Source organism: Coregonus lavaretus, assembly GCF_964263955.1.
Source record: "Coregonus lavaretus genome assembly, chromosome: 14".
NCBI classification, from domain to species: Eukaryota; Metazoa; Chordata; class Actinopteri; order Salmoniformes; family Salmonidae; genus Coregonus; species Coregonus lavaretus.
The window spans coordinates 16,307,139-16,323,556 of record NC_140001.1 but is presented as its reverse complement, the minus strand read 5'-3'; the positions used below and the strand labels follow the sequence as shown (position 1 = coordinate 16,323,556).

Genomic DNA, 16,418 nt, shown 5'->3' with positions numbered 1-16,418 from the left:
TATAGATGATGTAGGTGTGCGGATGGGCGGACAGAAATTACGAATTACGTGACAAAAAGGCCATTTGGCGCTAGATTGACCTCAGTTTGTTCCTATTCAAAAAAAGCTAGTAATGATTTTAAAAAATACTTATAAAAAACTATGATGGCATCATTGCAGGGCCAGATTAGCGAACGGGCATGGACCTCCAGAGGGGCCCCTAAAGAACGGGCACAGACCTCCAGACACCCCCCCACCCCACAAATCATGTGTAGGCCTACCGTAATATAAATTGTAGGCTAAACCTCAGGAGTTATTTTCAATTGAAGTAGACTGCCTTACACATCCAAAGCATAGACCTATGGGGATCCAAAGCCAGTTACAAACTTTCTAAAAGCGTAACACATTTTTCTCAATGTTTATTTCAGACTAATGCATGAAGCGAAACCAATTCTCAATGCTTTGTATGTTTTCTTTTATAGTGCTCATTCTGTAGAGGCCACCTCGCCTGTTTGTAGACGGATAGGTTTATCATCTTTTAATTGGCTAATGTTTTTCTCCTAAAATGATTTCGAGATGTTATCTAGTCTATTTTATATAATAATAATAATAATATTTTATCATATACCTAGAGGCTCAAAACATATCTGTACAATCATAACGTCTGCCAGTCCAATTGTCACATTTTCACTGAGATTCTTTGAGTAAATTTAAGATAATATGACAACTCTGTCTTGACTACACAGTCACAGTAGTAGCACGGCTCCTGTGTGACAAGTTGATAGAGCATGGCGCTTGCAATGCTGGGGTTGTGGGTTCGGTTCCCACGGGGGACAAGTACAAAACTGTAAGTCACTCTGGATAAGAGCTTCTGATAAATGCTTGAAATATAGCAGGACCCATCAATCACAAATTAAGCTTATTTATGGATTGGCAGCCATGACCAGTTCAGCCAGAGATCCTCTCTCTCTGTGTGCCACACTTATGCAGGTCAAATGACTGTGACTTGTGAACCAATGCAGGTATATAGCATTGATTTCAATGGTCTAGTGGTAGCGCTGGCGACGGGGGAGTTCAAGCCCCGTCTCGGCCTCTTGCCGCTCTACCACGTTTCTTCCTCTCTCCTTTCCTACTATCATTAAAATATTAAAACTTTGGCCTCCTGAGTGGTGCAGTGCTAGAGGCGTCACTACAGACCTGGGTTCAATCCCAGGCTGTATCACAACCGGCTGTGATTGGGAGTCCTATAGGGTGGCGCACAATTGGCCCAGCGTCGGGGGGGTTTACCTGGCTCATCGCACTCTAGCGACTTCGTGTGGCGGGCCAGGTGCCTGCAGGCTGACCTCGGTCGTCAGTTGAACAGTGTTGGCTCCGACACATTGGTGCGGGTGTTAAGAAGCGCGGTTTGGCGGGTAATGTTTCGGAGGATGTGTGACTCAACCTTCGCCTCCCGAGACGTTGGGGAGTTGCAGCAATGAGACAAGATCGAAAAAGGGGGTAAAAATAAAGACATTTAAAATACATATATATATGAAACCTTCAAAAATAATTGGCCAATATGTATTCAAAGGTTCAGAATACTGCTTTGAACAATGAATGATCCCACAATAAGTCTTTATGTCAGTTCTCATAGGAATTTCATATTACATCTGCAGCATGAAAACACATGTTACAGATTGATGGCATGGTAGGTCCCGTGTAGCTCAGTTGGTAGAGCATGGCACTTGCAACGCCAGGGTTGTGGGTTCGATTCCCACGGGGGGCCAGTATGAGAAGAAGAAAAAAATTATGCACTCACTAACTGTAAGTCGCTCTGGGTAAGAGCTTCTGCTAAATGACTCAAATGTAAAATGTAATGGGTTTAGGCTAGATAGGACTTCCTAACTATTGGTACAAGCCTACCACCAAGTGGTAAGATTGTAAAATAGCAGTACATCTTTAGAAATGAACTGTTCTTGATCGTCTCCCTACCAAACCTTTCTTGCCATCTATAACCCAAGTCTACTCTATACAGCTGCCCCATTAGTCTCATTGGCTAGATCCGAGATTTCAGTAATCTGATTCCTTTGTGCATAACATTAAGTCATCCTAGAGGCATCCTTGATTTTGTTGAATACATCAGCAAAAATAATGACAAGACAATGATGACAGGACACTTCATCACAAAGTTATCATCTCTGCAATTTCAGAAGAGCACTGACGATGTGAGAATTCAAATATAAAAGGTTTGATTAAAGAAATAAACTGTCATGAGTATAGTGATTCAACATTTCAAATACAACTCACCCCAAATTGAAAGGCACTCTCACACAGTATACACACACACACACACCATTGACTGCTTCTCAATATTTTCATCCACACCACCAACACTTTTAAAACACTAATTCCTTTTCAAAGAGCTCAATTTGGAGAGTGAATCTTAAAAGCATTGAGGGAGAAAAAAATGTTGCATAACAAAGAAACTCTTATTTACAACAGTACAGTGGTTAAAAAGCAAATCCTTTTCTTTGGAGGATCTCTCACAATGGTTGCATTAATTTTAGCTCGTCCAGGGCACTGTGTAGGTGGAGTTTGCACATTTTTGTCTATTTCTTAGATCCTAAGTGAAATCTTCACCGGGCGAGCTGAAATGAATGCACCCAATCACATACAGAAAGTTACTAATCACCAGCACAGTGGGGGAGCCCTGCTCAAATCACCTGCTGAGGCCACAGAGGTACAGTAAGCCTTGGTTTTGGTATGGACTACTAATCTGTGTTCGTGTTAAGGCTATGTTCACCTTGTAAAATGTCCCCCTGAAACACATACTTTTGGCATTTATATGTAATAAACAACATACATGGCCATACTAAAAGGTAAATTAGTAGAAAAAGAGAAACAATCCATCTCTGCTACACACATAGCCAGCCTTAGGGGAAAGTGGCACTGTGTAGAGATCAAATAAATATGGAACAAAAAAGGACACATCCTGGGAAAAAAGGTTTGTTGGAAACACAACAATCTCAACGGAATCCCATACAAAATGTTTTCATTATAATACAGCTGCCCTTAACAGATCAAGTCGCTGAACAAAATGCCCCCTGGGACGTGCAAAAACAGCAGAAAAAAGTGAGCGAGGAAACAGACAGAAGAAAAAAAAAGAAAGTGTAATAGTGAGTGTTTTTCCTTTGGTTTGCTTTTTCAGTTTCCTTCTTAATTATGTGTTTCATCTATGGATGTGGTGAGCAGCAGACAGGTCAAACGCTGGCCTGAGCCAAAAACCCATCAGGGGGAACTGGATAGAAGTGACAGACCACACAAGTTTGATGTGGTTACTTAATTTGTTAATTTGCTCGTATAGTTCCATTCTGGGTCCATCCCCGTTTATTCCCAGTTCTAATTTGTTCAAATATAACTCACACACACACACACACACACACTCACTCACACACTAAATTAACCCCCAAAATAGTAAATATCTTTGCCAATAAAATAATAAATAAAAGTTCAGCAGTTCACATTCATTTGCTGGTTGGTTGTGTTTTGGGTAAATTGTGTTCACATTTGTCATTGTGGTCCTGTGGCGGCCCTCAGTAGCTCCAGGTCTCTGCGTGTGCTGGGCTGTGTGCAGCCGTAGGCCTCCAGGCCCAAGGGGAGGTAGCGCTCCTGCAGCCCCAGCCCCTCCTCACCCTGCCCAACCAGGATGGAGGCCCACGGAGGGGGGGCAGAGCCACCCTGGAACCCCCAAAACACCAGGCTCTCTGTGAGAGAAACACAGTGTCATGTGGAAAATACTGTAATGAGGTGAGCAGAGAAAGAAGAAAAAGTATACGTCGCAGAGAAAATACATAGTTAAGAGAGACAGCAGGAAGAGGAATGAAAGAGGAAAAAAACTGTCACGAGATACAGAGAATTGTATAGAAAAACCAGACCTGGCCTACAGTAATAGCAACCGCGAGAGGGAACCATTTGAGAGTGACACCTACCTTTACCCTGCAGATCTGCTGCCTTAGCCATGCCCAGGGGGACAAGATATCGTGCAACACTGACCAAGCCATCGGGCTGCCCTCGTGTTCCCAGAAGCACTATAGACCTAGTCATGAGAAAATATAACCAATTATGATTCATCGATTCACCATCAAGTCAAACGCCTGATCAAACCAACCAGCAAGGGCCTAATTCTTCCCCCTCACCTCTTTGGTAATCCAGTTTTAAGATACTGCTCCATTTTGGGGTCCATTTTGGGGAAAGATGACTTCTTTGTGACTTTTCCAGAGCAGGCGTCAACAGAGACCAGGAAGATGCCTGGCTGTGTGAAGGAGAATGTCTCACTGTTCACCTGAGAGAAGGTGTTGTAGAAAAGTGGGTAAGAGATACGCTGGCGTGCTACAACCACAAACCGATTAAAAACATGGGTGGTGCTTTTGTATTTATCAATAGTGTGCATACTATTAATAAATGAGTATTCCATTCATAAACATTTATAATGGCTGTTTGATGGAAGTTAAACAACAGCAGCACACCAACAACATGCAAACAACAGTCATTATGCACACTGTGATTCTGTGACACCGGGACACTGTACTGACCAAGAGATAATGTAATACTTTGTTATATTTAAAATCTGTGGCACTCACAGTGATAAAGGACTGTGTGTCGCCACTCTGCTGCTCCTTGCTGCTGAGCGATTTGATCTGAGTTTGGAGGTAGGAGTTCCACGGGTCACTGGAAAACACCAGCTACCAGAAAACACACAGATTAAAGCTGGGCTTTTATGTCAGATAACACAACATGAACTCATTCCTTTTCCAATAGAATTGCATACTAATGGAACAAAGACAATGTGGGGGGCTAGTAGGCTAACCTGGGAGGCACCACAGTCCCTGCATGGTTGGGTGCTGAGGGTGGGCATGGCGACCACTGCCGAGGGAGTCTTGGCGTATTTGGGGTAGGCCTTGGCTGTGCAGTTACAGGTCAGTTTGGAGGACGATGTGCTGGCCATCACCTTCACTCTCTCACAGCCCTTAACCGAGCAGTAACTGTGGCCATCGCGCCTCTGCCTCGCCCGCAAATACAGCCACAGCAAGCTGGGAGAGGAGAGGCCGGTGTCAATCGAGAGAGTGGTGCGGGAGAGCGAGACAGACAGAGGGGCGAATCCTAACGTAAGCAAAATGTTCACTTAAAAATGTTAGTCTCCTATTTACTTCAATTCAATGTATGACTAAGTAAAAATTATAGAGGGAGAGAGAGCTATAGTAGATATAGCCATATGGATAGAGAGACATTAGGGTATAGTGACTGTCTCACCCCACACTGCGGTCAAAGAAGTACTTCCTCTCCAGCAGCCTCTTCTCCAGTTCGGCGAGGGAAAACACAGGCCCATAGTCGGTGATGTCGTCGAAGATGTTGCTCTGGCGGTCATTGATGTCAGCCATGACCTGGAAGGTGGTGTCGGGTGGGTAGCAGAGACCCACCAGCACCCAGTCACCTCTGGAGAGAGAGGAGGAGCCAACAGGTGACAATGAAGGTTAGAGATCTGGCTTACGAACTGACAAACATATCCTCTTATCGCACACACATTCAAACACACAGTAGAAAAAAAAGAGACCTCCAGACCCAGATCCAGTGTATCGAGACCGCTACGAGACCAAGACCAGTTTCAATGTGGACAAACAACCCCCAGACCAACCACCTTAAAACACACAGACACACACACACACACACACACACACACACACACACACCAGTCCCAGTGTGCCACTCACTGGTTGAAGTTTATGAGGGAAAGGACAATCTCTCTGGGAGCAGGGCCGTCCCAGTGCAGGGTGTAGCTCTTGCTCATCATGAGGATAGGCTGGTACTGCTGGGACAGCGCCCCCTGGCTGTTAATACCCCTCAGCACCAGAGGAGCCTCGGGGTACTCATCTCTACTGATGGACAGACTGAGGCTGCGAGCTCCCTGGGTCTGGATATACACCTGGAGGACACACATTAGAAAATGATTGACCAATAGAGTTTGGTCACTTCTATGCATTGTATATCCTAAGCAATGAATAAAGTCAATGGTGATAGGCATTAGGGCCAATGTCCCATCCGTACCTGAGAATAGGTGCCACTGCAGACCACTCCGTTCCACTGGGTGACGTTGACACAGCCGGGGTGACGGATCAGGTAGTTGTCTGCTCTGCCCACATACGTGTCCCTGTAGCCCGTCACAGAGCCGTCCACGTCATGGAAGATAGAGTTCTTATCCCCGTCCAGATCATTCTCTTCGAACCACTGGCCCGGACGCCCGAAGAATGCCCTCAGACCCACCTGTCACAGACAATAGGTTTAAAAAGACAGACATAACACAACCAGCGACTAACAAAGATATGTATGGCCTAGAAAGTGATGACGCGCAATTTGGTGTGCAGGTTTCCTAACTTTGATCTTGTAGGTCTACAGTATTTGAGAGTTGAGCCCTAGGACCATGACTCAGGACTACCTGGCCTGATGACTCCTTGCTGTCCCCAGTCCACCTGGTCGTGCTGCTGCTCCAGTTTCAACTCTTCTGCCTGCGGCTATGGAACCCTGACGTACGTGCTACCTTGTCCCAGACCTGCTTTTTTCAACTCTCTCTCTCTACCGCACCTGCTATTTCAACCTCTAAATGCCAGGCTATGAAAAGCCAAGTGACATTTACTCCTGATGTACCGACCTGTTGCAACCTCTACAACCGCTGTGATTATTATTTGACCCTGCTGCTCATCTATGAACGTTTGAACATCTTGGACAAAAACGTAACCTTAATGGCCATGTACTGACCTTAATGGCCATGTACTGTTATAATCTGGCACAGCCAGAAGGGGACTGGCCACCCCTCAGAGCCTGGTTCATCTCTAGGTTTCTTCCTAGGTTTCTGCCTTTCTAGGGAGTTTTTCCTAGCCACCGTGCTTCTACATCTGCATTGCTTGCTGTTTGGGATTTTAGGCTGAGTTTCTGTATAGCACTTCGTGACATCTGCTGATAAAAAAAGGGCTTTATAAATACATTTGATTGAATGTATGTTAAGGTTGTTTCATTAATATAGACCGTAGCAAAACGTTCCTAATGAATTCAACCCAGGTGTCAGAGAAGAGCGTTCAACAGAAGTCCTTAAAAGCCATTTTGAAAAGGGATATTTTGAGTTGAGTCAAGCTTGAAAAATTGAGTTGAGCTTGTCACCACATCCCCGACACTAGAGGGCACTCCAATTCAGAATGACTTTCATCAAGAACCTCCCCCTCGCTCTCCCCATCTCTCAGCATGGGGTCTCCACCCCACCACTAGTTCCAGTAAAGTGCCAACTCAGTAACTCTGAGCTCTCTGTTGTGTTGCAGGACAACAGAACCAACAGGCAAAAAGGAAACAGACGGAGGGAAAGAGAGCATGCAGGAAAACAGTGTCTGATCCCTGCATTTCAAAATCAAAGCTGTCAATGTAAACACAGGAGGCACAGAATCTAAACTAGGTCCATCAGAACGGAATTATGACAATGTGCAAACAAGCAGACAGAAGTTTCAGATGGTTATTTTGCCTGATTTGGCAAAGGAAAATTCCATAGACACTAATGTTTCAGTCAGTAACCTTTATCAAATCAAATCGTATCAAATAAAAGTTTATTGGTCACGTACACAGTGAAGAAAATGTTATAGTGGATGCAGATAAATGCTTATGTTCCTAGCTCCAAACAATGCAGTAAAATGTCAAACAAATAATACAAATAATAATAAAACAATTACAAATTGAAATCTTTAAATGTCGGAACAAATCCAATGAATCCAAATAGCACTGTAACAGTAATGCAATCTGTACGTATACAGTCGGAAGTTTACATACACCTTAGCAAAATACATTTAAAAACTCTGTTTTTCACAATTCCTGACATTTAATCGTAGTAAACATTCCATGTTTTAGGTCAGTTAGGATCACCACTTTATTTTAAGAATGTGAAATGTCAGAATAATAGTAGAGATAATTATTTATTTAAGCTTTTATTTATTTCATCACATTCCCAGTGGGACAGAAGTTTTTGGTAGCATTGCCTTTAAATTGTATAACTTGGGTCAAACGTGTAGGGTAGCCTTCCACAAGCTGGGTTTGTAGGCCTCCTTGCTCACACACGCTTTTTCAGCTCTGCCCACAAATTTTCTATAGGATTGAGGTCAGGGCTTTGGGATGGCCACTCCAATACCTTGACTTTGTTGTCCTTAAGCCATTTTGCCACAACTTTGGAAGTATGCTTGGGGTCATTGTCCATTTGGAAGACCCATTTGCGACCAAGCTTTAACTTTCTGACTGATGTCTTGAGATGTTGCTTCAATATATCCACATAATTTTCCTTCCTCATGATGCCAGCTATTTTGTGAAGTGCACCAGTCCCTCCTGCAGCAAAGCACCCCCACAGCATAATGCTGCCACCCCCATGCTTCACGGTTGGGATGGTGTTCTTCGGCTTGCAAGCAACCCCCTTTTTCCTCCAAACATAACAATGGTCATTATGGCCAAACATTTCTCCAAAAAGTACGATCTTTGTCCCCATGTGCAGTTGCAAACCGTAGTCTGGCTTTTTTATGGCGGTTTTGGAGCAGTGGCTTCTTCCTTGCTGAGCGGCCTTTCAGGTTATGTCGATATAGGACTCGTTTTACTGTGGATCAAGATAATTTTGTACCTGTTTCCTCTAGCATCTTCACAAGGTCCTTTGCTGTTGTTCTGGTATTGATTTTCACTTTTCGCACCAAAGTACGTTCATCTCGAGGAGACAGAACGCGTCTCCTTCCTGAGCGGTATGACGGCTGCGTGGTCCCATGGTGTTTATACTTGTGTACTATTGTTTGTACAGATGAACGTGGTACCTTCAGGCGTTTGGAAATTGCTCCCAAGGATGAACCAGACTTCTGGAGGTCTACAATTCTTTTTCTGAGGTCTTGGCTGATTTCTTTTCATTTTCCCATGATGATGTCAAGCAAAGAGGCACTGAGTTTGAAGGTAGGCCTTGAAATACATCCACAGGTACACCTCCAATTGACTCAAATGATGTCAATTAGCATTTCAGAAGCTTCTAAAGCCATGACATCATTTTCTGGAATTTTCCAAGCTGTTTAAAGGCACAGTCAACTTAGTGTATGTAAACTTCTGATCCACTGGAATTGTGATACAGTGAATTATAAGTGAAATAATCTGTCTGTAAACAATTGTTGGAAAAATTACTTGTGTCATGCACAAAGTAGATGTCCTAACCGACTTGCCAAAGCTATAGTTTGAAAACAAGAAATGTGTGGAGTGGTTGAAAAACCTCCTGTAGCTCAGTTGGTAGAGCATGGCACTTGCAACGCCAGGGTTGTGGGTTCGATTCCCACGGGGGGCCAGTATGAAAATGTATGCACTCACTAACTGTAAGTCGCTCTGGATAAGAGCGTCTGCTAAATGACAAAAAATGTAAAAACGAGTTTTAATGGCTCCAATCTAAGTGTATGTAAACTTTCGACTTCAACTGTATACACCGGATGAATATACTAAGAATGATATAGGGTGAGCTATGTAAAAAATCCAGTAATAAATAAATAATATATATATATATATATATATATATATATATATATATATATATATATATATATATATATATATATATATATATATATATAAATACATAAATGGTGTGCATAAACAGTGTAACTATCATCAGACAGCTGATGTTCTGAAACAGCTGATGTTCTGAAAGAGCTGCACAATCTGGACCCCTATAAATCAGCTGGGCTAGACAATCTGGACCCTTTCTTTCTAAAACTAGCCGCCGAAATTGTCGCAACCCCTATTACTAGCCTGTTCAACTTCTCTTTCGTAATGTCTGAGATCCCCAGAGATTGGAAAGCTGCCGCGGTCATCCCCCTATTCAAAGGGGGTGACACTCTAGATCCAAACTGTTACAGACCTATATCCATCCTGCCCTGCCTTTCGAAAGTTTTTGAAAGCCAAGTTAACAAACAGATCACTGACCATTTCGAATCCCACCGTACCATCTCCGCTATGCAATCCGGTTTCCGAGCTGGTCATGGGTACACTTCAGCCACGCTCAAGGTCCTAAACGATAGTATAACCGCGATCGATAATAGACAGTACTGTGCAGCCGTTTTCATTGACCTGGCCAAGGCTTTCGACTCTGTCAACCACCGCATTCTTATTGGCAGACTAAATAGCCTTGGTTTCTCAAATGACTGCCTCGCCTGGTTCACCAACTACTTCTCAGATAGAGTTCAGTGTGTCAAATCGGAGGGCCTGTTGTCTGGACCTATGGCAGTCTCTATGGGGGTGCCACAAGGTTCAATTCTTGGGCCGACTCTTTTCTCCGTGTATATCAATGATGTCGCTCTTGCTGCTGGTGACTCTCAGATCCACCTCTACGCAGACGACACCATTTGGAATATACGTGGCGCTTCATTGGACACTGTGTTAACAAACCTCCAAACGAGCTTCAACGCCATACAACACTCCTTCAGTAGCCTCCAACTGCTCTTAAACACTAGTAAAACTAAATGCATGCTCTTCAATCGAACGCTGCTGGCACCCGCCCACCCGACTAGAATCACTACTCTCGACGGGTCTGACCTAGAGTATGTGGACAACTACAAATACCTAGGTGTCTGGTTAGACTAAACTCTCCTTCCAGACTCACATTAAGAATCTCCAATCCAAAGTTAAATCCAGAATCGGCTTCCTATTTCGCAACAAAGCCTCCTTCACTCATGCTGCCAAACATGCCCTCGTTAAACTGACTATCCTACCGATCCTTGACTTCGGCGATGTCATTTACAAAATAGCCTCCAACACTCTACTCAGCAAATTGGATGTAGTCTATCACAGTGCCATCCGTTTTGTCTCCAAAGCCCCATACACTATCCACCACAGTGACCTGTACGCTCTTGTTGGCTGGTCCTCATTACATGTTCGTCGTCAAACCCACTGGCTCCAGGTCGTCTATAAATCAGGGCTAGGCAAATCCCCACCTTATTTTAGCTCATTGGTCACCATAGCAACACCCAACCGTAGTATGCGCTCCAGCAGGTATATCTCACTGGTCATCCCCAAAGCCAACACCTCCTTTGGCCGCCATTCCTTCCAGTTCTCTGCTGCCAATGACTGGAACGAATTGCAAAAATCTCTGAAGCTGGAGACTTATCTCCCTCACTAACTTTAAGCATCAGTTGTCAGAGCACCTTACCGATCACTGCACCTGTACACAGCCCATCTGAAATTAGCCCACCCAACTACCTCATCCCTATATTATTATTTATTTTGCTCATTTGCACCCCAGTATCTCAATTTGCACATAATCTCTTGCACATCTATCATTCCAGTGTTAATACTAATTGTAATTATTTTGCACTATAGCCTATTTATTGCCTTACCTCCATAACTTGCTACATTTGCACACACTGTATATATACAGTGGGGGAAAAAGTATTTAGTCAGCCACCAATTGTGCAAGTTCTCCCACTTAAAAAGATGAGAGAGGCCTGTAATTTTCATCATAGGTACACGTCAACTATGACAGACAAAATAAGAAAATAAATTCCAGAAAATCACATTGTAGGATTTTTAATGAATTTATTTGCAAATTATGGTGGAAAATAAGTATTTGGTCAATAACAAAAGTTTCTCAATACTTTGTTATATACCCTTTGTTGGCAATGACACAGGTCGAACGTTTTCTGTAAGTCTTCACAAGGTTTTCACACACTGTTGCTGGTATTTTGGCCCATTCCTCCATGCAGATCTCCTCTAGAGCAGTGATGTTTTGGTGCTGTCGCTGGGCAACACAGACTTTCAACTCCCTCCAAAGATTTTCTATGGGGTTGAGATCTGGAGACTGGCTAGGCCACTCCAGGACCTTGAAATGCTTCTTACGAAGCCACTCCTTCGTTGCCCAGGCGGTGTGTTTGGGATCATTGTCATGCTGAAAGACCCAGCCACGTTTCATCTTCAATCCCCTTGCTGATGGAAGGAGGTTTTCACTCAAAATCTCACGATACATGGCCCCATTCATTCTTTCCTTTACACGGTTCAGTTGTCCTGGTCCCTTTGCAGAAAAACAGCCCCAAAGCATGATGTTTCCACCCCCATGCTTCACAGTAGGTATGGTGTTCTTTGGATGCAACTCAACATTCTTTGTCCTCCAAACACGACGAGTTGAGTTTTTACCAAAAAGTTATATTTTGGTTTTATCTGACCATATGACTTTCTCCCAATCCTCTTCTGGATCATCCAAATGCACTCTAGCAAACTTCAGACGGGCCTGGACATGTACTGGCTTAAGCAGGGGGACACGTCTGGCACTGCAGGATTTGAGTCCCTGGCGGCGTAGTGTGTTACTGATGGTAGGCTTTGTTACTTTGGTCCCAGCTCTCTGCAGGTCATTCACTAGGTCCCCCCGTGTGGTTCTGGGATTTTTGCTCACCGTTCTTGTGATCATTTTGACCCCACGAGGTGAGATCTTGCGAGGAGCCCCAGATCGAGGGAGATTATCAGTGGTCTTGTATGTCTTCCATTTCCTAATAATTGCTCCCACAGTTGATTTCTTCAAACCAAGCTGCTTACCTATTGCAGATTCAGTCTTCCCAGCTTGGTGCAGGTCTACAATTTTGTTTCTGCTGTCCTTTGACAGCTCTTTGGTCTTGGCCATAGTGGAGTTTGGAGTGTGACTGTTTGAGGTTGTGGACAGGTGTCTTTTATACTGATAACAAGTTCAAACAGGTGCCATTAATACAGATAACGAGTGGAGGACAGAGGAGCCTCTTAAAGAAGAAGTTACAGGTCTATGAGAGCCAGAAATCTTGCTTGTTTGTAGGTGACCAAATACTTATTTTCCACCATAATTTGCAAATAACTTCATTAAAAATCCTACAATGTGATTTTCTTGATTTTTTTTCCTCAATTTGTCTGTCATAGTTGACGTGTACCTATGATGAAAATTACAGGCCTCTCTCATCTTTTTAAGTGGGAGAACTTGCACAATTGGTGGCTGACTAAATACCTTTTTTCCCCACTGTATTTTCTGTTGTATTTTTTTGACTTTATGTTTTGTTTTACCCCATATGTAACTCTGTGTTGTTGTTTTTAATCGTACTGCTTTGCTTTATCTTGGCCAGGTCGCAGTTGTAAATGAGAACTTGTTCTCAACTGGCTTACCTGGTTAAATAAAGGTGAAATAAATCAATAAAAAAACTAAAATGCAATGTACAGTAGTAGAAATATTAGAATACAGTATTTAAATACATAGTACAAAACCCCATGGCAAAATGGATGGAATTGCAGGAATTTAGCTTCCGGACCAGAGTCCGGATATAATTATCACACATATTCTTATCAGACTTATTTTTCGTAACATCATTATTACGTCAGTATTTGAGAACAAGAGAGAAGAGGCAATGGCCCTTCTCCCGAAGTGTGCACTCATAAACTCCCCCTCATGGATTTAAAAGGAAAGCACTCACTGGTGTAAGGAATACAGCAGAAACTCCCTCCACCGTGCTTGCACCAATTCAATGCTTTTCAATGTATGAGGGGCAGAGAATGAGTGTGCACTTCCAGGATGAAAGGTGGAGTGATGTGCTAGTTACTCACAGTGGGCTGGAAGCTGAGCTTGGACAGGTTGTTGCGAGGCGTGAGCTGCCAGGTGTTCTTTAGGTTGAAGCCCACCGCACTGGTGAAACGCTCCGTCGTTGGGATGTAATTTCGGAACGTGCTCTGGGTGATCCGCACAGGACCGTCGTAGATCTGGAAGCCGCGGATCGGGAACGTCCTTTGGAAAATCAGTGTGAGAGTCACACAACAAACATGAACTATAGTCACAACGAGCTAACACAAACAAAACATGGAACTTCCACAAATGTCACGTTACATTCAAGACAGGATCAGCTGATCCAAGGCATCTACACTGAGTGTACAAAACATTAAGAACACCTGCTCTTTCCATGACAGACTGACCAGGTGAAAGCTATGATCCCTTATTGATGTCACTTGTTAAATCCATTTCAATCAGTGTAGCTGAAGGGGAGGAGACAGGTTGAAGAAGCCTTGGAGACAATTGAGACATGGGATTGTGTATGTGTGCCATTAAGAGTGTGAATGGACAAGACAAAATATTTAAGTGCCATTGAACGGGGTATGGTAGTAGGTGTCAGGCGCACCGGTTTGTGTCAAGAACTGCAACACTGCTAAGTTTCTCGCGCTCAACAGTTTCCTGTGTGTATCAAAAATGGTCCACAACCCAAAGAACATCCAGCCACAAATGTTCTATAGGATTGAGGTCAGGGCTTTGTGATGGCCACGCCAATACCTTGACTTTGTTGTCCTTAAGCCATTTTGCCAAAACTTTGGAAGTATGCTTGGGGCAATTGTCCATTTGGAAGACCCATTTGCAACCAAGCTTTAACTTCCGAACTGATGTCTTGAGATGTTGCTTCAATATATCCACATAATTTTCCTTCCTCATGATTCCATCTATTTTGTGAAGTGCACCAGTCTCTCCTGCAGCAAAGCACCCCCACAGCATGATGCTGCCACCCCCGTGCTTCACGGTTGGGATGGTGTTCTTCGGCTTGCAAGCAACCCCCTTTTTCCTCCAAATATAACAATGGTCATTATGACCAAACAGTTCTATTCAGATCTATTGTTTCATCAGACCAGAGGACATTTCTCCAAAAAGTACAATCTTTGTCCCCATGTGCAGTTGCAAACCGTAGTCTGGCTTTTTTATGGCGGTTTTGGAGCAGTAGCTTCTTCCTTCCTGAGCAGCCTTTCAGGTTATGTCGATATAGGACTAGTTTTTCTGTGGATATAGAAACTTTTGTACCTGTTTCCTCCAGCATCTTCACAAGGTCCTTTGCTGTTGTTCTGGGATTGATTTTCACTTTTCGCACCAAAGTACGTTCATCTCTAGGAGTCAGAACACGTCTCCTTCCTGAGCGGTATGACGGCTGCGTGGTCCCATGGTGTTTATACTTGCATACTATTGTTTGTACAGATGAACGTGGTACCTTCAGGCGTTTGGAAATTGCTCCCAAGGATGAACCAGACTTGTGGAGGTCTACCATTTTTTTTCTGAGGTCTTGGTTGATTTCTTTAGATTTTCCCATGATGTCAAGCAAAGAGGCACTGAGTTTGAAGGTAGGCCTTGCAATACATCCACAGGTACACCTCCAATTGACTCAAATTATGTCAATTAGCCTATCAGAAGCTTCTAAAGCCATGATATGATTTTCTGGAATGTTCCAAGCTGTTTAAAGGCACAGTCAACTTAGTGTATGTAAATGTCTGACCCACTGGAATTGTGAAACAGTGAATTATAAGTGAAATAATATGTCTGTAAACAATTGTTGGAAAAATGACTTGTGTCATGCACAAAGTAGATGTCCTAACCGACTTGCCAAAACTATAGTTTGTTAACAAGAAATTTGTGGAGTGGTTGAAAAACAAGTTTTAATGACTTCTGACTTCAACTGTACGTACATATCCCAACCAGAAGCCATGGATTACAGGCAACATCTGCACTGAGCTAAAGGCTAGAGCTGACCCTTTCAAGGAGCGGGACACTAATCCGGACGCTTATACGAAATCCCATTACGCCCTCCGCCGAACCAACAAACAGGCAAAGCATCAATACAGGACTAAGATCGAATCCTACTACACCGGCTCTGACGCTCGTCGGATGTGGCAGAGTTTGCCAACTATCCCGATTACAAAGGGAAACCCAGCCGCAAGCTGTCCAGTGACGTGGGCCTCCCAGACAATTAACCCTTCTATGCTCGCGTCGAGGCAAGCAACACTGAACAATGCATGAGAGCACCAGCTGTTGCGTACTCAGAGCATGCACTGACCAGCGGGCAAGTGTCTTCACTGACATTTTCAACCTCTCCCTGACCCAGTCTGTAATACAAAAGGAACACCTACCTGAGAATGCTGTTAATTGATTACAGCTCAGTGTTCAACACCATAGTGCCCTCCAAGCTTATCACTAAGCGAAGTACCCTGGGACTGAACACCTTCCTCTGCAACTGGATCCTGGACTTCCAGACGGGCCGTCCCCAGGTGGTGAGGGTAGGCAACAACACATCCACCACGCTGACCCTCAACACGGTGGCCCCTCAGGGGTGCGTGCTTAGTCCCCTCCAGTACTCTCTGTTCACCCATGACTGCGTGGCCACGCACGACTCCAACACCATCATTAAGTTTGCCAACGACACGACGGTGGTAGGCCTGATCACCGATGACGATAAGACAGCCTATAGGGAGGAGGCCAGAGACCTGACAGTGTTGTGCCAGGACAACAACCTCTCCCTCAACGTGAGCAAGACAAAGGAGCTGATCGTGGACTACAGGAAAAGGAGGACCGAGCACGTCCCCATTTACATCGACAGGGCTGTAGAGGATCTGGT

General features: G+C 43.9%; 1 protein-coding gene across 1 annotated transcript in view; it reads right to left on the bottom strand.

The window, feature by feature from the left end:
* Positions 1-2,139: 2,139 nt before the first annotated feature.
* The window catches only part of LOC311141793 (cell surface hyaluronidase-like), a 40,481-nt gene continuing 26,202 nt past the window's right edge, over positions 2,140-16,418 (bottom strand). The window contains exons 16-24 of the mRNA XM_084177255.1: positions 13,606-13,783; positions 6,061-6,276; positions 5,727-5,938; positions 5,269-5,451; positions 4,826-5,048; positions 4,599-4,700; positions 4,155-4,300; positions 3,948-4,054; positions 2,140-3,722 (exon numbers count right to left, since the gene is read on the bottom strand). Of these exons, the coding sequence (XP_084033381.1) occupies positions 3,529-3,722; positions 3,948-4,054; positions 4,155-4,300; positions 4,599-4,700; positions 4,826-5,048; positions 5,269-5,451; positions 5,727-5,938; positions 6,061-6,276; positions 13,606-13,783 (1,561 nt within the window). The 3' untranslated portion in view covers positions 2,140-3,528. The remainder of the gene's footprint in view (positions 3,723-3,947; positions 4,055-4,154; positions 4,301-4,598; positions 4,701-4,825; positions 5,049-5,268; positions 5,452-5,726; positions 5,939-6,060; positions 6,277-13,605; positions 13,784-16,418) is intronic.